The sequence below is a fragment of the Rhinatrema bivittatum genome, chromosome 7 (genome assembly GCF_901001135.1).
Source record: "Rhinatrema bivittatum chromosome 7, aRhiBiv1.1, whole genome shotgun sequence".
Taxonomy (NCBI): domain Eukaryota; kingdom Metazoa; phylum Chordata; class Amphibia; order Gymnophiona; family Rhinatrematidae; genus Rhinatrema; species Rhinatrema bivittatum.
The window spans coordinates 87314750-87339848 of NC_042621.1; the positions used below are offsets into that span (position 1 = coordinate 87314750).

A 25099-nucleotide genomic window follows, 5' to 3' on the forward strand; every position below is an offset into this window, starting at 1 on the left:
GGTATAGAGATGGCTTGGTTCAGATGAAACTCAGAAACCACCTTTGGTAGAAAGGAGGGAACGGTGCGCAGCTGTATGGTTCCAGGAGTGAATCTAAGGAACGGTTCCCGGCAGGATAGTGCCTGTAGTTCGGAGATACGATGAGCTGAACATATTGCCACTAGGAACACCGTCTTCAATGTTAAGAGGCGTAGTGACAGACCACTAGTTGGTCTGAAAGAAGCCCCCGCTAGGAAGTCTAATACCAGATTGAGGTTCCATAGGGGCACTGGCCACTTTAGGGGTGGCCGAAGTTGCTTAACCCCTTTTAGGAAACGGGTCAAATCCGGATGAGCTGCTCGACGGATACCATTCACTTCGGCTCTGAAGTAGGAGAGGGCGGCTAATTGGACCTTGAGTGAGTTGAGAGACAGCCCCTTCATCAAACTGTCTTGTAGGAACTCCAGGATCATGGGAATTCTGGCTGTCCGTGGGAGAGTCCTGCAGTCCTCGCACCAGGCTTCAAATATTCTCCAGATCCGTATGTATGTCAGGGATGTGGAGCAGGGTGTCAATCACGGGTTTCAAATAACTGCGTTTCTTCAGGAGAGTCCTCTTAAGGGCCAAACTGTAAGAGAGAATCGAGATGGATCTTTGTGAAGAATTGAGCCCTGCTGGAGAAGGTCCCTGTGTGGAGGTAGGCACAGAGGGCTCCCCATCAGGAGTCTTTGCATGTCTGTGTACCATAGGCGACTTGGCCAATCTGGGGCTAATAGTAGAACTAGTCCCCTGTGGTGTTCTATCTTGCGGATGACCTTGCCCAGTAGTGGCCATGGGGGGAAGGCCAGGTCTGGACGAGGGCATCGATCCCTTGGGAGTGTGGCTCTTGTCTGCGGCTGAAGAACCTGGGGACTTGGGCTCTGACGTAGGTGGCTAGTAGATCCATGGCTGATAGGGCCCAGCGATTGACTATCAGTTGGAAGAGTGTGGTCGACAGCACCCATTCCCCCTGGTCCAGGCTCTCTCTGCTGAGGAAATCTGCTGAGACATTGTCTTTTCCTGCGATGTGGGAGGCCGAGATCCCTTGTAGGTTTATCTATGCCTATGCCATGAGAGGATCTATCTCCAGGGACATCTGCTGGCTCCTGGTTCCTCCCTGGCGGTTGATGTAGGCCACCATTGTGGCATTGTCCGACATTACTCAAATCGCTTTGCCTTGGAGTCTGTGGCTGAATCGCAGGCAAGCTACTCTGACTGTTCGAGCTTCTAGGCGGTTTATGTTCCATCCCACTTTTTCCTTGCTCCATTGTCCCTGGGCCGTCAGTTCCTGACAGTGGGCTCCCCACCCTCGCAGGCTCGCATCTGTGGTGAGCAAGATCCAGTTTGGTGGGATACGTTTACTCCTCTGCTTAGGTGGTCTTCCTGTAGCCACCACTGAAGCTGAGAACTTGCCTCTGCTGGTAGTTGGAGGTGAACTGAGTAGTCCTGGGACAGAAGGTTCCAGCGTGAGAGCAAGGACCGCTGGAGCGGTCGCATGTGGGCCCTTGCCCATGGAATGACCTCCAGGGTTGATGCCATGAGGCCTAGGACTTGAAGATAGTCCCATACTCTGGGGCGCGCATTGGTCATCCATCATCGTAGCTGTTCCATCACCTTCCTTCTCCTCAGGGGAGGAAGAAAGATTGTTCTGTTTGGTGTCGACCGGGCCACTCAGGTACTCCAGAGACTGGGAGGGCTACAGACTGCTCTTGCCCGTGTTCACAATCCAACCAAGCTCCTGCAGTAGGTTCTTGACTCTGCTGATCACCTGCTGGCTCTCTTCCGAAGACTTCGCCCTGATCAGCCAGTCGTCTAGGTAAGAGTGTACCAAGACTCCTTCCCTTCCTTAGTGTTCCCGCCACGAACACCATAATTTAGGAGAATGTTCTGGGGGTGGTTGCCAGGCGAAGGGTAGCGCCCGGAACTGGTAATGGTGACCCAGTATCGCAAAGCGTAGAAAACACTGGTGCTCTTGAGGGACTGGAATGTGAAGGTAGGCTTCGGAGAGATCCAGGGAGGTCAGGAACTCCCCTGGTTGTACTGCCATTATTACGGAGTGAAGGGTCTCCATGTGGAAGTGTAGTATCCGCAGATGAGGGTTGACGTTCTTTAGGTCCAAGATGGGCCAGAATGATCCTTCCTTCTTGGGAACAATAAAATAGATGAAATAGCGCCCTGTATTTTGTTGGGGTGCAGGAACCATAGTTTTTGCCTTCAGATTGGCAGTGGAAACCACTCTGACAAGATTACTCAATCTCTTGGTATGGGAGTGGCAAGGTGACATCATAAATTTGTCCCAAGGGATGCTGCGGAACTCCAGGGAGTAACCTTCTCAGATGATATTTAACGCCCATTTGTCCGACATGATCTCGACCCATCTTTGGTAAAAAGAGGGAAAGTCGACCTATTCCTCTTCTCACAGATGGATCGGCCCCATCTCATTGGAGGGCATGGCCGGAGCCTGCCCCCGGGCCTGTTCCTCTCTTGGTCTGTCGGTTCTGAAAGGCCTGGGGTCTTCCGGAAGGAAGGACAGGGTGCTTGGAACTGAGTTCCTGTAAGGTCTAAAGCATTGAGAACCTCTGCCCCTGGCTCTTCTGGGTGAGGGGTGCTGGGATCTTTTTCCCTTGTCTTCCGGTAGCCGAGGCAATGGGGTTTCGCCCCACTTGCTGGCTAACTTTTCCAGTTCTCTTCCGAATAGGAGAGATTCTTTAAAGGGCATTCTTGTGAGATTCACTTTAGAGGTCGCGTCAGCAGACCAATTTCGCAGCCATAACAGTCTTCTGGCTGCCACTACCGAGGCTACTCCTCTGGCTGGGGTACGCACTAGGTCTGAGCTTGCATCCGTCAGTAAGGCTGCTGCAGGTTTCATCATCTAGCCAGTATACATTCCGGAGTTATTTACCTCTCTCGAGAGGAGCAAGCACATACATGCCACCAGTGCGCAGCAGGAAGCAATCTGCAGTGTCATTGCTGTTGTGTCGAAGGCCTGCTTAAGAATGGATTCCAATTTTCTGTCCTGAGTGTCCTTCAATGCAGCCCCTCCCTCGACGGGAATGGTTGTTCGCTTTGATACAGCACAGACCATGGCGTCCACTTTTGGAAAGCGCAGGCGTTCCTTGGCCGCTGGTTCCACAGGATATAAGGCTTCCAAAGCCCAACCTCCCTTAAAGCTGGTCTCCGGGGCATCCCACTCCAGGTAAATCAGTTCCTGGATGGCTTCCTTCATTGGGAAGTAGCATGAGTCTTTACGAAGGGGCACCAGAATGGGATTCTTCTTTGGTTCCACCATAGGGTCCGTGCCTGGAATACCCAGAGTCTTCACAGTCTGGGAAACAAGGGCTGGTAATTCATCCTTGTGGAAGAAACGAAGCATGGTTCGGTATGGTTCCAGGCCTGGAGGGATTCCTCCTTCATCATCATCTGAGGTATCCGGGTCCTGACCAGGAGACTCTTAGTTAGGCGAGGCATTCGAGTAAGGCCAAGAGGATTTTGTGCTTCCGGCAGGGGTTGAGCCTCTGTTGCAGCCGGGGCTGATTGAGCCTGTAGAAAGGCTTGCATCCCTTGGAAAAATTCTAACCAGGAGAAGGTCCATGTTAATCCCAGGGGGGAGTCGGAGTAGGGGCCCCTGAGGCGCCCTCCTGTGGAGAAGTCATCTGGGAGTTGCATAGGTCCAGGGAGCTATCGAATGTAGTAGCTCCAGACCCGTCCTCCAACAGTGACGAACTAGGCTTTGGTCCCCCCTCGGCTTCTTCACAAAGCTGACACAGGCAGGACTCTAGTTCAGGCTGCGCAGCTCTTATGTGGCAGGCTGTGCAAAGAGAGTGCCTTCTGGCCTTCTTAGACGCCAGTGCCATTGAATCTATGTCTAGGCGCACAAGTTTCACTACATGTGAGAATTTGTGTGCGGCCATAGTTATGCGCATGGTGAGCATTTGTGCGCAGCCATTGTTATGTGCATGGTGAGTATTTGTGCGCGGCCATAGTTATGAGCACAGAGTGCGCCCGGCTCCAAGTTGTGCACGCAGCTATGCACGCGACTCTATGAGATGCACACAAGTTATGTGCATCGGCCGCCAGAATGTTCTGCGTGTACCGCCGAGGGGAAGGGAAGATGACGCCCTCCCAAGGGTCTCCACGTGTGTGGACCCTTGCACCGGATCGGGGCCTAGCCTAACCAAGGCTGCTCAACCTGATCGGTGCTCCCTTTTAACTGCTGGAAGCAGAGTCGGTACGGCGATCCGAGCCCTGGAGACCTGAATTTAAAGTTTCCTTCTTACCTGGTCTCGTCGATAATCACTTGTGCATCGACGGTCTCCAGCTGTGGGGGGAGAGGGTTTTACCTTCACCACCGCGCTCGGATGTGCACCCGCTGCTTTTTAGCCACTCTGGGGGCTAAGTCCACGCCAGGATCAAGGAACACCTCTTCTGAGGGATATTGGAGATCACCTCAGGAATTCTCAACTGGGGGAGGGACCCTTAGGTATCACCGCAGCAGAGTGGAGCTCAATCTTCTTAAGGTAAATTTATCTTCTTTTTGTAATTTTCCTAATACTGTGCTAGAGTGTGGAATAGTGTCTGCATCTGCTAGGAGACGGAGTGATACTGAGGAAGTGAGGTCAGTGCAGGGGTATGTACCCAGGAGGACATCAGCTTGAAATCTGACTCTGTCTCCTATCTACTAGCAGAGGAGCACATAACCCACTGGTCTGAGTCTATCTGGCTACACACTAGGAAATATGCAAATACTTTAAAGTAGAATAACACCATAATTTTTACAAGGAATAAAAATGAATGAATTAATGTGGCTGTCGTAGTTCACTTGAAAATACAGAAATAAAGTTTAACTAAAAAAATAGAGAAAGTGATACCTCTTCATTGGACTAACAACACATTTCTTCACTGGCTGTTGGAGAGCCAATACTCTCTTCCTGAAAGTCAGTCAAGAAATGCATTAAGTTAATCTAATATAAAGGTATCTCCTTTGATAATTTTTGTGTTTTTATTTTATTAACCTTTATTTGCAGGAATAAATATGTAGGTAAGGGCTCTCTTGGAGGTGTAGGGAGAGAGGGGCACTCTGCACTTCAGGCTGACTGGAGATGTAAACCGCAGAGATAAACAAGGCAGGCAATATTCCGCAATTCAAAACTATTCCATCGCAGATCATACACAACATAATAAACAAACATAAAAAATCAAAATAAAAGCTTGAGGAAATAAAAAGGCTTTTGAAAGCTTCCCATCTAGTATGCTGCAAATCTCTAACAGAATAGAATTCCTTGTCAGAGGATAGATAACAAACAACGTCTTAATTATTCAGCCTAGCTATGGATATAGATGGCACATCAAGTAAATGTTGAGATGCAGAACATCAAGTCTGGGAAGGTACATAACAAGTTAACTTGTCCCTTAAATAGAAATGATCCAAGCATAAAGATTTATGAATGAGTATCAAGTTCTTTCAAATGCTGCAAACCATAAACCATTCTAGCTACATCGTTTTGTACCAACTGCAGAACCTGCAGTAAATATTTTAAGAACATAAGAACATAAGAACATAAGAAATTGCCATGCTGGGTCAAACCAAGGGTCCATCAAGCCCAGCATCCTGTTTCCAACAGAGGCCAAACCAGGCCACAAGAACCTGGCAATTACCCAAACACCTAGAAGATCCCATGCTACTGATGCAATTAATAGCAGTGACTATTCCCTAAGTAAACTTGATTAATAGCAGTTAATGGACTTCTCTTCCAAGAACTTATCCAAACCTTTTTTGAACCCAGCTACACTAACTGCACTAACCACATCCTCTGGCAACAAATTCCAGAGATTTATTGTGCGTTGAGTGAAAAAGAATTTTCTCCGATTAGTCTTAAATGTGCTACTTGCTAACTTCATGGAATGCCCCCTAGTCCTTCTATTATTCGAAAGTGTAAATAACCGAGTCACATCTACTCGTTCAAGACCTCTCATGATCTTAAAGACCTCTATGATATCCCCCCTCAGCCGTCTCTTCTCCAAGCTGAACAGCCCTAACCTCTTCAGCCTTTCCTCATAGGGGAGCTGTTCCATCCCCTTTATCATTTTGGTTGCCCTTCTCTGTACCTTCTCCATTGCAACTATATCTTTTTTGAGATACGGCGACCAGAATTGTACACAGTATTCAAGGTGTGGTCTCACCATGGAGCGATATAGAGGCATTATGACATTTTCCGTTTTATTAACCATTCCCTTCCTAATAATTCCTAACATTTTATTTGCTTTTTTGACTGCTGCAGCACACTGAGCTGACGATTTCAATGTATTATCTACTATGACGCCTAGATCTCTTTCTTGGGTGGTAGTTCCTAATATGGAACCTAACATCGTGTAACTACAGCTAGGGTTATTTTTCCCTATATGCAACACCTTGCACTTGTCCACATTAAATTTCATCTGCCATTTGGATGCCCAATCTTCCAGTCTTGCAAGGTCCTCCTGTAATGTATCACAGTCTGCTTGTGATTTAACTACTCTGAATAATTTTGTATCATCTGCAAATTTGATAACGTCACTCATTGTATTCCTTTCCAGATCATTGATATATATATTGAAAAGCACCGGTCCAAGTACAGATCCCTGAGGCACTCCACTGTTTACCCTTTTCCACTGAGAAAATTGACCATTTAGTCCTACTCTCTGTTTCCTGTCTTTTAACCAGTTTGTAATCCACGAAAGGACATCGCCTCCTATCCCATGACTTTTTAGTTTTCGTAGAAGCCTCTCATGAGGGACTTTGTCAAACGCCTTCTGAAAATCCAAATACACTACATCTACCGGTTCACCTTTATCCACATGTTTATTAACCCCTTCAAAAAAATGAAGCAGGTTTGTTAGGCAAGACTTCCCTTGGGTAAATCCATGTTGACTGTGTCCCATTAAATCATGTCTTTCTATATGCTCTACAATTTTGATCTTGAGGATAGTTTCCACTATTTTTCCCGGCACTGAAGTTAGGCTCACTGGTCTATAGTTACCCGGATCACCCCTGGAGCCTTTTTTAAATATTGGGGTTACATTGGCCACCCTCCAGTCTTCAGGTACAATGGATGATTTTAATGATAGGTTACAAATTTTAACTAATAGGTCAGAAATTTCATTTTTGAGTTCCTTTAGTACCCTGGGATGCATACCATCCGGTCCAGGTGACTTGCTACTCTTTAGTTTGTCAATCTGGCCTACTATATCTTCCAGGTTGACAGTGATTTCGTTCAGTTCGTCTGACTCATCACCCCTGAAAACCAACTCCGGAACTGGTATCTCCCCAACATCCTCACTAGTAAACACGGAAGCAAAGAATTCATTTAGTCTTTCTGCAATGGCCTTATCTTCCCTAAGAGCCCCTTTAACCCCTCGGTCATCTAATGGTCCAACCGACTCCCTCACAGGTTTCTTGCTTTGGATATATTTAAAAAAGTTTTTATTATGAGTTTTTGCCTCTATGGCCAACTTCATTTCAAATTCTCTCTTCGCTTGTTTTATCAATGTTTTACACTTAACTTGACAATGCTTATGTTTTATCCTATTTTCTTCAGATGGATCTTTCTTCCAATTTTTGAAGGATGATTTTTTGGCTAAAATAGCCTCTTTCACCTCACCTTTTAACCATGACGGTAATCGTTTTGCCTTCCTTCCACCTTTCTTAATGCGTGGAATACATATGGACTGCGCCTCTAGGATTGTATTTTTAAACAATGTCCAAGCCTGTTGAACACTTTTAACCTTTGCAGCTGCACCTTTCAGTTTTTTTCTGACTATTTTCCTCATTTTATCAAAGTTTCCCTTTTGAAAGTTTAGTGTTAGAGCTGCAGATTTACTTATTGTCCCCCTACCAGTTATTAGTTTAAATTTGATCATGTTATGATCACTGTTGCCAAGTGGCCCCACCACCGTTACCTCTCTCACCAAATCCTGTGTTCCACTAAGAATTAAATCTAAAATAGCTCCCTCTCTTGTTGGTTCCTGAACCAATTGCTCCATGAAACAATCATTTATTACATCCAGGAACTTTATATCTCTAGCAAGTCCTGATGTTACATTTACCCAGTCAATATTGGGGTAATTGAAATCTCCCATTATTATTGCACTGCCAAATTGGTTTGCTTCCCTGATTTCTCTTAGCATTTCATCATCTGTCTGACCATTTTGTCCAGGTGGACGGTAGTATACTCCTATCACTATACTCTTACCCAACACACATGGGATTTCTACCCATATAGATTCTACTGAGCATTTAGTCTCTTGTATGATCTTTAGCCTGTTGGACTCTATACCCTCCCGGACATAAAGTGCCACACCCCCACCAAGTTGATCCTCCCTATCATTGCGATATAATTTGTACCCTGATATAGCACTGTCCCATTGGTTATCCTCCTTCCACCAAGTTTCTGTGATGCCAATTATGTCAATCTCATCATTTGCTGCTATACACTCTAACTCTCCCATCTTACTTCTTAGACTTCTGGCATTGGCATATAGACATTTCAAAGTGTGTTTTTTGTTTGTTTTAACAACCTGCTTTTCAGTTGTTTGGGATAATTCGGAAATCATTAGTTTTGGTGATTTTTTACATATAGGCATATGGACTATATTTGCTTTTAATGGAACCTCTCTGTTGGGATGCCCTAACTCTCCTGTTTCATTAGTATCCTTCAAGGATACATTTCTCCGAACCATGCACTGCTGAGTGACTGTCGGCTTTCCCCTTTGTTCTAGTTTAAAAGATGCTCTATCTCCTTTTTGAAAGTTAGTGCCAGCAGCTACTCTCTGGACTTGTAGCATCTTGTAGCATCTTATTTGAAAGGTGTAACCACATCAATACTTCATCTCAATAAGAGTGCCTGAATACTAAAAGTCTGTTTTTTGGGTTATCCACAATGCATAATCACAGACACAGCTGAATATACAGTTGTGCTCATGTTTACTTACCCCTGGCAGAATTTAAGATGTAGAGCATTTTAAGAAAACATGAGTGATCAGAGAAAACACATGTTATTTTTAATGTGTTTCAAATTAAATTATCCTGTATCACAGAATACCATAATTAAACAAACCATAGCTTTAAAGGAAATAATAAAATAGTCCTGTTCAAAAGTTTGCATACCCTTGAACGTTTGGGCTGATAATGTACACTCAAGTTGAAACACACAAGTTGAAATGGCAGTGAAGGGAAGGTATCCACACCTGATCTTGTCTGATTGTAATTAGTGTCTATGTATAAATAGTCAATGAGTTTCTTAGCTCGAGAAACCCTTGTGCATTTCATCCAGGGCTGCACTAACTTTGGTGGTTACTGAAGCATGGGGAAAGCAAAACACTGTCAAAGGATATGCGAACAAAAGTAGTTCAACTTTATAAGCCAAGAAAAGGATCTAAAAAGATACCCAAAGATTTGAAAATTCCAGTCAGTACTGTTCAAACTCTGATCAAGAAGTGGAAAATTATAGGTTCAATTAATACCGAGCCATGGTCAGTTAGAACAAGAAAGATTTCAGACAACTGCCAGGAAAATTTGTTGGGATGCAAAGAAAAACCCAGAAGCATCTTCTACTGACGTATAGGCTTCTCTGAAAAAAAGTGGTGTGGGCGTTTCAGCATGAACAACAGGAAGATACTTCAACAAAAATGCACTGCATGGTAGAGTTGCCAGAAAAAAAGCCATTGCTGCAGCAACGACACAAAACAGCCCCACTTACAATACACCAAACAGCACCTAGAGAAGCCTCAAAACTTCTGGAACAAAATAATTTGATGTGATGCGACCAAAATTAAAGTTTATGTTCACAACCGTAAATGTTATGTTGACTCTCTCCAGACAAGACCTATGAAGAGAAGCACACCATCCCTACCATGAAGCATGGAGGTGGATCTCTGCTGTTTGGGGTGGTGGGGGGGTGCGAGCTACAGCGGCACAGGGAATTTAGTCAAAATTGATGGCAGGATGAATGCCGCATTTTATCAGAAAATATTGCATTCATCAGCCAGGAAGCTGCACATGGGGTGCACTTGCACTTTCCAATATGACAATGATCCAAAATATAAGGCCAAGTCGACCCTTCAATGGCTGCAGCAGAAGAAAGTGAAAGTTCTGGAGTGGTCACCATACTCTCCTGACCTTAAAATCACTGAGCCACTTTGGGGAGAACTCAAACAAGCAATTCATGTTAGACATGTTTGTTCCTGGTTTACCATAGATCAGTCCAGACAAGTGGGTTTGCATCCCTACCAGCAAATGGAGCCAGACAACAAAAACCTTGAGATACTGCTACATAACCGAGAGAGCCACCTACAGTCTCTCAGTATTGACCTGTACCCAAACTATCATAGAAGCAAAAACTGTCAAAATTTTCCTCCTTCCAGGGCTAACAGACAAGCCCTGGGTTGGAGTCCCCTGAACTGGAGTCCTTGCATCCAACAAGGAACTGAAAACTTTTCAAAACATTATGGTCAACATATATCAAAACCTGCAGAAAATACCACCAGAACAATCTTTCGGAAGAGGATGGGCCTCTGGACTAATCTGTGGTATTCCAGGAATGAAAATGACCAGGTAAGAACCAATTTTCCTTTCCTGTTCATAACCCAGATCAGTCCACACAAGTGGGATGTACCCAAGCTCCTCTACACTGGATGGGATCCTGAAAGACCCGCTTGCAACACACTCTCACCAAAGGTGGCATCTTCCGACAAGCAAACACCCAACTGGTAATGCCTGGTGAAAGTGCGAAATGAAGACCATGTTGCAGCCCTACAGATCTCGAGGAGACACTAAATGATACTCCATCCAGAAGGCTGCTTGCGCCCTCGTAGAATGTGCTCGCAATCCCTCTGGAACCTTTCAACCTCTTTATCTTTCTTCTTTATTTGGATTTATAAATCGCCTAACACAGTACTCTAGGTGATGTACAAATAAAACAAACATAAAAAATACAAATAACAATTACAAGAACAGATAAATTCAAATCATGAAATTCATAGGAGTGACATAGCAATCCATAATCAGAAGCATGAATAAAGATAGCAATTATTAAGTCCCAAGAAGGCTAGTAATATGCCTGCTTAAATAACCAGGTTTTCAACAAAGTTTTGAAAGCTTTTACTCCATCAGCTAGGCATAATGCCTCTGGAAAGGAGTTCCAGAGAATAGGTGCCACATCAGAGAAGGCACAGTCTCTAGTACTGCTCAGTCTGGCATAGTGCAAAGATAGTACATCCAAAAGACCCCTTTGTGATGTCGCAATTGGCGTGTCGGACAGTACGTATGCAACAAGGCATTGCACCATGGTGTAACAGAGGTGCACAGCATGGAGTAATGACTGCTGTTTTGTACTGGATGCGTTCGGCAATTGGAAGCCAAAGATAGGCTGAAATAATAAGTCTCCTTCAACCAAAAAGTAATCATGAACTTGGATGCCTTACATCCCTTTTTTGCCTCACTGAATAAGACAAAAAGGTGATCCAACCAACGAAAACTGTGACCTTAAGACATCGCAACAGAATCCAACGAACATCTAACAAATAAAGTTCCCTCACATGCAGTGTCCCCAAAGACAAATTTGGAAATGCAGGCAGCTCCACCGTCTAGTTCAGATGGAAGGAGGAAACCACCTTCAGTAAAAAAGAAGGCACCATATGCAAAGACATTCCGCATTCCGAAATCCTCAAGAAAGGATCTCTACAGGACATAGCCTGGAGCTCCAAAATCCACCTGGCCAAACAGATGGCCACCAGAAAAACCACCTTCAAGGTAAGATCCTTCAATGACATCCCCCACAAAGGTTCAAACAGAGGGCCACACAAAACCCGAAGAACCAAGTTAAGATTCCACTGTGGACATAACCTTCGCACGAGTTTTCTAAAGTGTTTGGCCCCCTTTAGAAAACAAACAATGTCCAGATGAGAGGCCAAAGAATTCCCTTAAGTTTTCCCCTAAAACATCCCAAGGCAGCAACCTAAACCCAAAGCGAATTGTAGGCCAAGCCCTTCTTCAAATCCTGCTGCAAAAAGGCTAAGATGTGAGGAATGTCCGCTCATAAAGGATCCACACCCTTCCTCAAGCACTCTCTATACCGTAACATAAGCTATGGAAGTAGAAGACCTTCAAAGCCTGAAGTAAGGTGGTAATCACCACTTCCAAGTACCCTTTCAAATGTAGTCACTTCGTCTCAAAAGCCAAACCGCAAAACAAAAGCAATTCGTCCGATCTGAGAAGTTGGGCCCTTGCCAAAGCAACCCCTGCAGATGAGCCAACCTGATGGGACCATCTTTTGTGAGATGCATGAAATCCGCAAACCATGGATGACGCGGCCACTCCGGCGCCACCAGAACAACCCTCCCTGGGTGACATTCTATGCATCGCATCACTCGACCTACGAGAGACCCATGGAGGAAACATGTACAGCAGGATCCCCATTGGCCAAGAAAGAACCAGGACGTCTTTCCCCTCGGACCTAACCTCCCGTTTGTGACTGAAGAACCATAGCGCTTTGGCATTGCCTCTCAATGCCATCAAATCCAGCTGGGGACTGCCCCACCTGGTGCAAATCAGTTCTAATGCCTCTGGGGACAACTCCCATTTCCCGGGGGCCAACGTTTGCCTGCTGAGAAAATCTCATCATCCACTCCAGCAAAATGCAATGCAACTATTCCTTCCAGATACTGCTCTGCCCATACAAAGAGCTCCTGGCTTCCAACGCCACTTTTCTTCCCGCCCTGACAATTGATATATGTCACTATTGTCACATTGTCTAAGAAAACTTTCACCATTCTTCCTCAAATCCTTGGCAGAAAACACCTCAACGTCTTGTGAACTGCCCTCATTTCCAAACGACTGATAGACCAGGATCCCTCATTGATGACCAGAGATCTTGAGCAGTCTGCCCCATGACAGACTGCTCCCCGGCCCTTGAGGCTGGCATCTGTGGTCACTACCACCCAATCTGGAGTCTCCAGATCCACTCCCCTTTCTAGGTTGTGGCGAGATAGCCGCCACCACAAAGACTGGATCTGGAATCCCCTGGCAGCGGTAAAGAAGAAACTCCTATGACAATGGATTCCAATGGGAAAGAAGAACCTTCTAGAGGGGACGCATGTGCGCAAAGGTCCATGGCTCCAATCTAGCATGGAAGCTATAGAACCCAGAACCTGCAAATAGTCCCAGGCCTGGGGCACTACAAGTCGTAACAAACTAGCCATTTGAGCCTACAACTTCACCACTCTCTCCGAGGTGAGAAACACTCTGCCAATCTAGGTATCAAACCATGCTCCCAGATACTCCAATAACTGAGATGGCACTAAATGATTCAATACCGAATCCAATTCAAAGTATTAACTCTAATATTTAAAATCATTCACACTAATCACCTAGGACTGATAGGTGTTACGCTACAACCATATGCACTACAGAGAACTCTAAGATCCCAAAACAAAGGTCTATTAACTATAACAACAGTCCGGAATACCCACCTGAAGCACATAACAGATCACATGATTTCCATAGCATGTCCTAAATAATGGACTCACTACCATAGTCAATATGAAAGATCCCAGAAAGAAAGATTCCAATGAGAACTAAAGACGGGGCTATTTAAAACCACTTATTACTCAACCTAACCCTATCAGTATGCAGAATAACATTAATAAGGACAAAGACAATATTAAATAATGAGAGAATGAAAGAATCTCATGACTATAACCACCTATGGCATTTAAGTACATTACTATAGACTCACATGACCACTCTTTGTATTATACCTAAATATGTGTTGACCTAAGTTTGTAATACTGTAGTATATGTTATATAAAAATTCATGTTGACCTAAGTATATGTCTTACCAAAGTATGTGTATACCAAAATTATGAATGTTATTCTTGTAAACCGTTGTGATCTTCATTTGGAACGAAGGTATATAAAATAACTAAATAACTAAATAAATAAAATAAATGACCCTTAGCCAGGTTTATCACCCAGTCCAGAGACTGCAACAGTTCCATAACCCGTTGAATCGACCGACAGCATTCCACCTCCGACTTCACCCGTATGAGCTAGTTGTCCAGATAAGGGTGAACCAAAATGCCTTCTCGTCTCAGAGCCGCTGCCGCCACCACCACCTTTGTGGATGTGCGCAAACGGGCCCAAACGGGAGAGCCTGAAATTGGAAATGCTGCTCTAGCACCATGAACTGCAGAAACCTCTGATGCTCTGCTCGAATGGGGATATGTAGATAGGCCTCCATCAGATCCAGCGATACCCAAAACTCTCCCCTACGGACTGCTGCCATCACTGTCTACAACATCTCCATACAAAAACGTGAAACTCACAATCCCAACTTGACCTTTTGGAGATCTAGAATGGGCTGAAAGACACCCTCTTTCTTGGGAACTACAAAGTAAACTGAATACCTCTCCCCTGTTCCTGCTCCTTTAGCGGTACTAGCACAACTGAATCTAGTCTTTGTAACATAACCCGAATTGCTTCTTGTTTGCTTCAGAATGCACACCATGGATTAGACGAGAAAATTCTAACACGTAGCCGTTTCTTATCACCTACAGGACCCACTGGTGCGACATGATCTTGGTCCACTCCTCGTTAAAGTGGGTCAATCTTCCCCCTACCACTTCCATGAATGAGTGGACTAGCCTGGCATCATTGCAAAGACTTTCCACCTCCAGACCCTTGACTGGAAGCATTCCGGGGGGTCTACGGGAGCCCCGAAAGGACTGTTGCTTCTCCAAGCCTTATTTCTGACCCAAAGCTGAAAACCTCTTGCCAGTCCGAAACCTCCACATATCCCGAAAGTGGGAATGGAGAGGAAAGGATTTCTTGGAACTCTTCTCATCCTCTAGCAATCTATTCCCCTTAGACTCCCCCAACTGCTTCATCAGCTGTTACAGATCTTCGCCGAACAACAGCTTTCCCTTAAAGGGAAGGTTGCACAGCTGTGACTTGAACCACACATCCAGGGACCAGTTACACAACCACAGGAGCTTTCGCGCTGCCAACGTGGAAACCATGGTCCTGGTAGACATCCGAACCAATTTATAGAGAGCATCCGCCACATAGGCCACTCCGGCCTCCAAACTTGCCACTGCTGGGCATTGCTCACTAGGTGAGCCTCCTCCTGAGCCTTTTACACCGCAAGCAGGCCCCTTTCCATCAAGCTACCACAGACTGCAGCTCAAGACTAAAGGCCGACACATAAAATAACCATTTCAACTTGATCTCCAATTTCCTGTCCTGTGCATCCTTCAGCACAGCTCATCTCACCACTTGGATGATTGTCTTCTTGGTCACCGCGGAGATCGAAGCATCCACTTTTGGAAGCATTAAAACATAGAAACAAAGAAATGACGGCAGAAGACGACAAATCGGCCCATCCAGTCTGCCCAGCAAGCTTCATACTTCTTTTTTCTCATACTTATCTGTTTCTCTTGGCTCTTAGTAACCTTTGGTTCTATCTCCCTTTCACCCCCACCATTAATGTAGAGAGCAGTGATGGAGCTGCATCCAAGTGAAATATCAACCTTGATTAGTTAGGGGTAGTAACCGCCGCAATAAGCAAGCTACACCCATACTTATTTGTTTACCCAGACTATGTTATTCAGCCCTTATTGGTTGTTTTTCTTCTCCCCTGCCGTTGAAGCACAGAGCTATGCTGTATATGCATTGAAAGTGAAGTATGCATTGAAAGCCACATCAACTATCAACAAATATTGAATAAGCCTAATAATTGGTAATACCTATAGCCTTTGAACTCTCCGTTAATTTTACTTACTCTTACCCTCCCCTGGGTTTTGTTTTTTTTTAATTTGGAGATGGTAGCCCTCCATCCTTCCGCTCCATGAAGGTGGAACACCAATCACTGGCCACTGTGAATCACTGGCCGCTCCGTGAATGCCTCTGTGGCTACTGCCGCTCCGTGCAGTGTTTTGCTGCCTCCTCTTTATACACGTCCTCTAGACCTGATGGACCTTATCTGTTACTCTTGGCTCTTAGTAACCTTTTGATTCTATTTCCCTTCTACCCCCACCATTAATGTAGAGAGCAGTGTTGGAACTGCCTCTAAGTGAAATATCTAGCTTAATTAGTTAGGGGTAGTAACTGCCGCAATAAGCAAGCTATACCCATGTTTATTTGTTTACCAAGACTAAATAATTCAGACCTTGTTGGGTTTTTTTGTATATAGATCTACTTTTCTTCATTCCCCCTGCCATTGAAGCAGAGAGTTATGCTGGATATGCATTGAAAGTGAAGTATCTGACTTTCTCCCCTGCCGTTGAAGCAGAGAGTTATGCTGAATATGCATTGAAAGTTAACTATGAGACTTCCTCCCCTGCTGTTGAATCAGAGAGCTATGCTGGATATGCGTGATGTATCAGTCTTTCTCCCATGCCGTTGAAGCAGAGAGCTATGCTGGATATGCATTGAACGTGAAGTACCAGGCTTATTTGGTTTGGGGTAGTAACCGCCGTAACAAGCAAGCTACTCCCCGCTTTTTTTGTGAATGCAAATCTTTTTCCACATTTCCTCTTGCCGTTGAAGCTTAGAGCAATGTTGGAGTCGCATTAACCATATGTATGTTTATTGAATAAGGGTATTATCTCTAGGCAGTAGCCGTCATTCCCGCGAGCCACCCACTCTTCATTCACGTCCTCTAGACTTTATGGATCCACAGTGTTTATCCCACGCCCCTTTGAAGCTCCAAGGTCTCCTCCATCAGGGGATACAACTTCGCCATTGCCCTGCCCACCTTAGGCCTGCTTCGTGAACATCCCACTCTCGAACCACCAACTTCTTCACCTTCTTGGACAATGGAAAAGCCTTTGGCGGTCCCCGAAGACCATCCAGAACCGGGGTGACCTTAATACCTAACTCTTCCAGGACCTGCGGAATAAGAGGCCACAACTCCTCTTTCCGAAATAGCCAGACAACCCTCACGTCATCCCTTTTTGTGGCCTGGATCTCCTCCGGATCTAGCAAGTCCTTGACCACATCTGGATTGCAACCTGCTGGATCCACAGAATCGGTTCCAGGATCATCCCTAGCATCCGGATCCCCCTCCTCCTGCGGGTCTTCCGAATCCTCCAAATCCATTGAGGTCCCTCTCACCTTCTGCTGAAGAACATGCAAGACCCAGGCGATGGAGACGTTCTCTGGCTCCACCTGATGGAGTCCCCTTAAACCCTTTTAGGAGGTGGTTGGGACTTGTGAGCCAAAAAGGCCTTGTGAAGGAGCAGAACAAACTCAATGGAGAAACCCTCTGTATTCGCGGCTTCTTCCATTGCATCCTCCTCAGGCTCCCCCACACTACCATGCTCCTCTGACGTGATCACGGAGGACAATGGAGGGGGGGCAAGTCCTTGGGCTGCCCGGACACTGCTTGCTTCTTGCTGCATGCAGCAGATATGGATGCTGCCCCCTCAACTCCACCAGGAGCCTGTGTAACGGATCCAGCCGATCTAGTGACTCTCCATGCAGTAGAAGCCTCAGCAGAGGATCCATACCAAGGAGCAGGCAGAAAACAGCGCGGCCGCATTGAGTTGATCATGTCTCACCCTGCAGGTCAGACAGGTTCCCGTGCATTCCGTGGTCAGCACCATACTCGTTCATACTTGGCACGATCACCCGGACTGCTGTGCTCCAAGAGGGCCTGCACAGCAACATGAGTCACTCACCCCGAGCTGCCTCAGACCCCGGGTGCTAACGAGGTTGCAGTGATCCCTCTCCCTTCGGCTCTAACCACTCCTGCTGGCAAAAAAGGTCACACAGCTGCACCTTCCTTAATCTTCTATTTTTTTTTAAAGGCACAGAGCTAAAACAACAAAACAGCATCTAACACAGATGATAATACTTTTCTGTTCCTGTGCTTGGTCAGCACAGAAGACCTCAGAGGGAAAGAGGGAGCCAGATCCTCTTGCTTTTAGTTCCTCTGGATGCTGCGGGCTGAGACAGGCCGGGGATTACCAACCCCCCGCTCACCTGGCTCCACCTGAGGGATGGCCCACAAAGATGCCTAACACCTCAGGGAGCACTCCAACAAAATGTTCTGTCTCTCAAACTATTTTTTTTTTTTTTTTTTAAATCTCTCTCAGACTGCAGGCTTGTAACCCTACCATCTGCTGGAGACAGAAATATTGAGGGGGACTGCAGGTGGTACCCTTGGTTATGTAGCAGTGCCTCAAAGTTTTTGTACTCGGTCTCGATCTGCTGGTAAGGATGCAAAACCAACTTGTTTGGACTGATCTGGGATATGAACAGGAACTAAGGGTATGCAAACTTTTGAACAGGACCATGTTATTATTTCCTTTATTGCTATGGTTTGTTTTTTTTTAATAATTGTGCTATTCTATGACGCATAATAGTTTAGTTTGAAACATTTAAAATAACATGTTTTGTCCGATTACTCATGTTTAATTAAAATGCTACACATCTTACAAATTCTGCCAAGAATTATGAACACATCTGTATATCTTTAAAGAGGGTGTTTGTATGTCACTGGAATATGCCCTATCCTCTCAAATTACCATTCTACATATATGGGTGAGGGGCAGGGAGTGGAGGTGCATGGTCTTTTATCATGCTTAATATATTGAGATCTAAGAAAGCAACAATCCACAGGATATGCATTAAAGAATTCCAATGCATGGTCCTAGGGTATGAGGAGACAGACCAATGCATTGAGAATGAATAAGCCATGGCATGCCACTTGCAGCAGAGCACAAGCAGAAGAAAGCAATGCTCCACTCAGGGCCGGTGCTCCCATTAGGCAAACTAGGCAGTCACCTAGAGCGCCAAATTTTTGGGGGCGGAACAATGCTGCCAGCATAAGATCCAGAAGGGCTCTGTGTCAGCAATAACACTCCCAAACAGCGGAACACTGTTCTGGAGCCACTTCTCTCATTAGGAGGTAGTGGCTGTGCTAGAGATACATTGGGGAAGGGGGTGCAAGACCAAAAGTCCACCTAGGGTGCCAAATACTCTTGTACCAGCCCTGGCTCTAGCTTCTTCTCACTGCCTTTACCTTTCATGAAGAATCGGCAGGTAGGGCGTGGCCTCAGCTTCCTGTCCGTGGGATCCTTCACTTCACCTTCTTCTAGGTCGTCATCCTGTAAAAAGGAAAAACAGGCTGCGAGACCTGAGAGAAGGTACAGCCCAAGGGCACAGGCCATCCTGGGGAGCAAACCTGTCCCCTAGGATATCTGCCACAGACGAAGGAAAGCTGCCAGAGCAGATAGGCCTGCTGTCTTTATGTCATGGGTAATTCTGCCTCGGTCCAAGTTCTAACGTGAACCTCTTCTTGCCAGGTGGTCATCAATAGAGAAAGCACAGTTACAGGCATAATTTAGGAGGCACTGGAAAGTGAAACCCAAAACGTCCTGTTAAAATCCCACCTCTGATCTGTGGCAGCTGTGATCTGCAACATTATTTAAATTTGCTACCCCTGACCACATGAACCGAAGTAAATACTTTTTGAAAATGCAATAGTTACAGACTGATGTAACATGGTGGTAATGTGTGGAGCCGGGTGGCAACATGGACCCAAGTTTTAACGGTTATCAATGGCCAATGGACTGCAGAACACATGGTGCTTCTAAAGTTTAGGGCTTTCATATAATGTGCTAACTATGCTTGAAAACAAGGTATTATTCACTGCCCCATACTCTCTAGCACATTTCCTGCCTCTACAGCACCAAGAGACTTCATTCACAACTATCTGTGTTTTTCTTCCATTTTTAACTCCTATCTTCCCTCCCTCCAATCTGGGTAGCCCAGTCATTAAAGTGAGGGTCCTTGACTGGAGGCCAAAACTACAGATTCCTCTGGTACCTGGTAGGCATGTACCCTAAAGTATGTCGCTGTTATGCGATGGCCGACTCTCTCTCCACCCCCACCCCTGGGGGGCTGTAAATACTGTAGCATTCCCAATCCCAGCCATGCCGAGGAGGAAAAGCTGGACTCAGAAATCAAAGCCAGGTCTTTCGCACAGCAACATGCAGCACTGTCACTAAGCCAGCCTCCCAGAAATATTTCATGTGCCCTTCATCTTAAGGGCACCTTAATATTAAGTCTACATTCTACTGCAGCAATAGGCATACTTACATCTATTTCTCCTTCATCGATTTCTCCGTCATCTTCATCTTTCTTCTTGTCATCTTCCTCTTTACTGCCCAGTTTTCTCACCTTTATGGATATACCTTTCTTCTCCTCCTCTTCCTCCTCCTCCACCCCATCTTCTGGTGCTGCGGAGGTCTGCTCCTCAGGAACCTCCTCATCATAATCTAGTTCATGTTCATCCAGGTCTCGCAACACAGAAGATGCTTCATCTTGCAGGTCACTTGTCCTCTCTTTTTCATGAGCTGGAGAGCTCCGGGGTTCCTTGTGCTGCTCGTGATCAGAGTCCTGCGACTTAGTTTCGCTCAGAGGATCCTCCTCCTCCTCCTCCTCTGAATGGTTATTTTTCTGGGGAACAGAACCTTTGTCTGGTACTGCCTCCTCCTCCTCTTCACCACTGCCCTTCGCCACCTCCTCTGCATCCAACTCCCGATCTGATCCGCTGTCTTTCAAAAGGTTGTCCTCTTCATCTGACGCATGCTGCCCCTCCTCTTCTGGAGATCGGGGATCTCGATCGGGGCTTTCAGATACATCCATCTGTAGCTGTTAGTCTGCAAAATGGAAAAAAATAATTACCACCACCACAGAATGGGAAAATAAAGTTACCCCTCCCTCCTCTGTCCCATAGGCAAGTCCATTTTTCTGAATGGCAGGAAGGAATAATGCCGTCTTCTGCCCACGGCCTAGAGTCATACATAAACCAACATGCTCCTTGATTCCCTGCAATGTTTCTTTCTTGTTCTGCAAACAAATTTCAAATCAGGATTTTTTTTTTGGTAAAGCACAGTTTACTAGAACAATCGGAGAAGCGCCCTTTCAGTCTTTTAGAGTGCTTTCTGCTCCCAATTCAGAAATCACTGCCAATACATGACACGGCCATGGTTTAGAGGTTCAGTCTTTCTGCATTCCTAATAACTGAAGTTACTACACTGGCACATATTAGGGGGAAAACTGCATTCATAAAACTAAATTTGCACAATAGTTTTATTTTTTTTCCTTTACAATTATTGTAAACATTCATATCTGAATCAGAACTTTTCCCCTTACTGCTAAGGTTATACAGCTTTAACCTGCATTACTCATGATCACATACAGCAACATCATACCAAAAGAAACCCTTTGTTTATATACGTGGCTCTTTTTCACATAAATCAAAAGTTAATGGGTGTTATGAATGATGTCTCTTATCATATAACTGATGGTATCTTGTGCTGGTGGGACAAGAGAGCCACAAACCAAGGTAGAAAGGTTAACAGTGCGCTCCGACGGAGCGCACTGTTAACCCTCTATTGGATGCGTGTTTTTGACGCGCTAGCGTTACCCCTTATTCAATAAGGGGCCGAAAACGCGTGTCTAACCCCCCCGAACCTAATAGTGCCCGCAACATGCAAATGCATGTTGATGGCCCTATTAGGTATTCCCGCGCAATTTAGAAAACAAAATGTGCAGCCAAGCTGCACATTTTGCTTTCAGAAATTAGCGCCTACCCAAAGGTAGGCGCTAATTTCTTTGGGCACCGGGAAAGTGCACAGAAAAGCAGTAAAAACTGCTTTTCTGTGCATCCTCCGACTTAATATCATGGCGATATTAAGTCGGAGGTCCCGAAAATTTCCAAAAGTTAAAAAAAAAAAATAAAAATTTGAAGTTGGCCCGCGGCTGTCGGGTCGAAAACCGGATGCTCAATTTTGCCAGCGTCCGGTTTCCGAGCCCGTGGCTGTCAGAGGGCTCGAGAACCGACGCCGGCAAAATAGAGCATCGGCTATCAAACTCGCTGACAGCCGCCGCATTCGCCCGCTCTCCCGTGGACTTTACTGTATCGGCCCATTACGGAGGTCAAACTAGCAACTGAAACGAATTCTGTTTTCTATGTTCACCTTTCAAAAGACGTAATATTTAGATAGGAGCAAATCCTTCCAGAAAGGAACCTTTGGAGAATAACATGATGAATGATGATTAAACAGCAAAGAATGTGAAACAAACAAGGTGCGGGCAAGAATGGAATACAGCTCAGACGAGCAAAGCCCAAATACCAGGGCAAGGGTCCTGCCCACTAATGCATCAGAAACATATCCCAGCTGACGTGAATCTCAATGGCTGAGGTCATTAAGTGGCTCATTTTATGTCTCCAGAAACAGCAGTGGTGAAGAACAAGTTTATATGTTTCACAAAGTCAATAATCTGGATTATGAGACCTGCTAGAAAAAACAAAACAAAGCAGGAAATTTTTGAGCCCCCTCAAGGCAAATGATTTCAGAATTCTTTGCAAAGGATGAGCTCGGGGACTGGGAGTGTTGAGCACAACAGGGACATTAAAGAAAAAAATACAACAAACGGATTTACACTCCAAGTCACAGCATAAACAGTGTGTGTGCGCGCGCATGTAAAGAGGATTATTGTCCGTCACCTGCCACCTCATGTAAAGCAGCCTAAAATATCAACTCCTTGATTTCTCAGCTCTCTGACTTCTTCTTTGGGTCTTATGTTTAGGTGCCTTTTGTCTTAGACGTTAATCCATGTATTTTGGAATAGAGAGTCTGCATCTTAAATAATAATTTTGGATTTCAAGCCCACCTTTCCGTATAATACTCAAGGCAATTTACAGCAGGAAGAATAAGTGCCTGCCCTAGAGGCAATGGGGGATAAAGTGACGTGCCCAAGGTCACAAGGAGTGTCAGTAGGAGAAGTGGGATTTAAACACTGGTTTTCCTGGTTCTCAATCCCTTGCTCTAACCCCCAAGGCCACTCCACTACTCATTTCACTATCGCCGCATGTCATGCAATCCTCCTTCCCCAGGTATACGCTTCAGCTCTGTGTGCTGTGTTTATCAGTTATATGGATTATTGTGACATTTGGATGGGGTGCTGGTGTACCTCCACTTCGTTTGGATGCCTAACGGTTGGCGTGACTAAGCAAACTCCTTTCAAAAATACTAACCTCTCTTCAGGAATGAACTACAAACCTGAACAATTATTTGTTTGCTTTAACTGCTAAGGTAAATGAGGCCACAGCTTTACAAACCTTACATCACCTCTACAAGGAAGATGGAAACAGCTGGAAATCTACAACAGGGTTTTGTCTAAGCAAGGCTTTGACCTGCAAATCAGACTGTGGGGCTCTCCGAGCAATCCCAGGGAGCATGTCCATCTCCAGCGTCTAATTCTCAGGGTCCTCGCGTTCTTAAAATCACTATGGGCACTAGTATTGTCAGAAAGCAGTCTAGAAATAGAAGCCGAGGATAATGATTGTGGTTGCATACTGAGAGTTGGAGAGATAATGCTCATCGAAACTCAAAATACTAACCTGCTCTTTCTAAGCTCCACTATTATTATTTAATTTGATTGACCGCTAAGCGATAAGATGTTGTCAAAGTGGTTTACAATATCAAAAATATTACATAAAACAAAATCTGGTCCCCATTATACTTGTCCTGGTGTGGCAGACTTGAAGCTATAAAAATGATTCTGGCTGCACAAAGAAATTTCCTCTTAGGAGACCCACCTGGGGGCAGAGTCCAAGATGGCGGCCGAATGAGAAGTCGGAAAAGGTTGCTCTGCTGAAAATTTATATTCCTCGTTATAATTACAAGAAAAGCCAACAAATGCCCCATACTAAACGTAAGACCCGATTCCAAGAGAGTCAGGCAACTATGAAGACCTCCTGAAGCACGACAGCGTTCTTCCCCTCAACGCCGAAGGAGCCGGGGGCGAGTGCCGCGCTGGATGAGGATGTGGAGCAAGCGTCCCTATCACTGGCAGAGGAAATCTCGCTTAGCCCCGGCGTGCCTGAGACGCCGTCCCTGCCCCAGCGAGTGTATGAGAAACGGGAGTCTACACCAAAAGGTTTACCGGCAAGCCATGTGGAGTTAGGAGGTCAGAAAGTGGCAGAATCGGGAGGAACACCTCAGCAGGGAGGATATTTACCCCCGACGCTGAGAGACATCATCCCCGATACCCCGTCACTGGGAACTGAATGGTACACTGTTACTGAAGCCGCAGGAAGGGGTGAGTCTGCACGAGAATTAACCCCCTTTCTTGTAAAGCCAGCGGTAATAACGATGGACGCCCTATGGGAAGCTATGGCCGCTATTGAAGTAGCCGTTATAAATTTATCAAAAGTATGCATGGAATCAAATAAATGAGGTATGGAGAATGTGAAACGGTTGGGTGCTCAGGATGAAAAACTATGTGAAATGGAAAAGAAAATTAAAATGGTTGAGGGTCATCAGCAACAAGTTATTCAACACGAGACAGTGTTAAATAAGAAAACAGAAAATATTGAGAACTCTCCTCGCAGTTTAAACATAAGAGTTCTTAACTTTCCGGTCATATCCCAAATGCCTGTGATTGATTTATTCAAGAAATATTTAATTGAAGTATTGAAAATGCCTATGGAGGCTTTGCCTTTAGTTTTAAAGGTTTATTACCTACCACAAAAGAAACTGGAAGAAGGCCAGGAGAATGAGGAACCCCAAGCCCAGCTGAATATAACTGAGCTGTTGGAGCTATCAACTGAGGATACAATTTCAACGAGAGGAGTTCTATTTGTGACTTTTGCTTTTGCCACAGAGAAAAACAACATGATAATGTTTTTTCGTAAAAGATCTGAAAAATATTTTGGTCAAAAAGTATGATTATTCCCAGATATTACCCAGCTAATGCAGAAGAGGAAAACATTTATAGAGATGAGAATGGAAGCATTAGCCATTTGCTCAAAATTTGTTCTCCGCTACCGATGTAAATGTGTAGTAAAATATCTTAATACTGTATATGTTTTCTCTGAACCGTCCCAACTTCATTTCTTTATTGACTTACACTCAAAATGTGACTCAGACAGTACAGAAGGCATAAGTTAGGCATTCACTCGGCCGCCGTCTTTTCTTTTTCTTTTTTGCCTAAGATTTGTTCGCTCTAAAGATTTGTTAGTATCTGCCC

The 25099-nt window shown here is 45.2% G+C and overlaps 1 protein-coding gene across 10 annotated transcripts in view; it reads right to left on the minus strand.

Annotated features, from left to right (window-relative positions):
• ZC3H18 (zinc finger CCCH-type containing 18) overlaps positions 1-25099 on the minus strand; it is a 302002-nt gene that overhangs the window by 236647 nt on the left and 40256 nt on the right. For all 10 annotated transcript variants that reach the window (XM_029608640.1, XM_029608639.1, XM_029608642.1 and 7 more), the window contains 2 exons: positions 20156-20718; positions 19077-19161 (listed from right to left, as the gene is read on the minus strand). In XM_029608640.1, the coding sequence (XP_029464500.1) occupies positions 19077-19161; positions 20156-20704 (634 nt within the window). In that variant the 5' untranslated portion in view covers positions 20705-20718. The remainder of the gene's footprint in view (positions 1-19076; positions 19162-20155; positions 20719-25099) is intronic.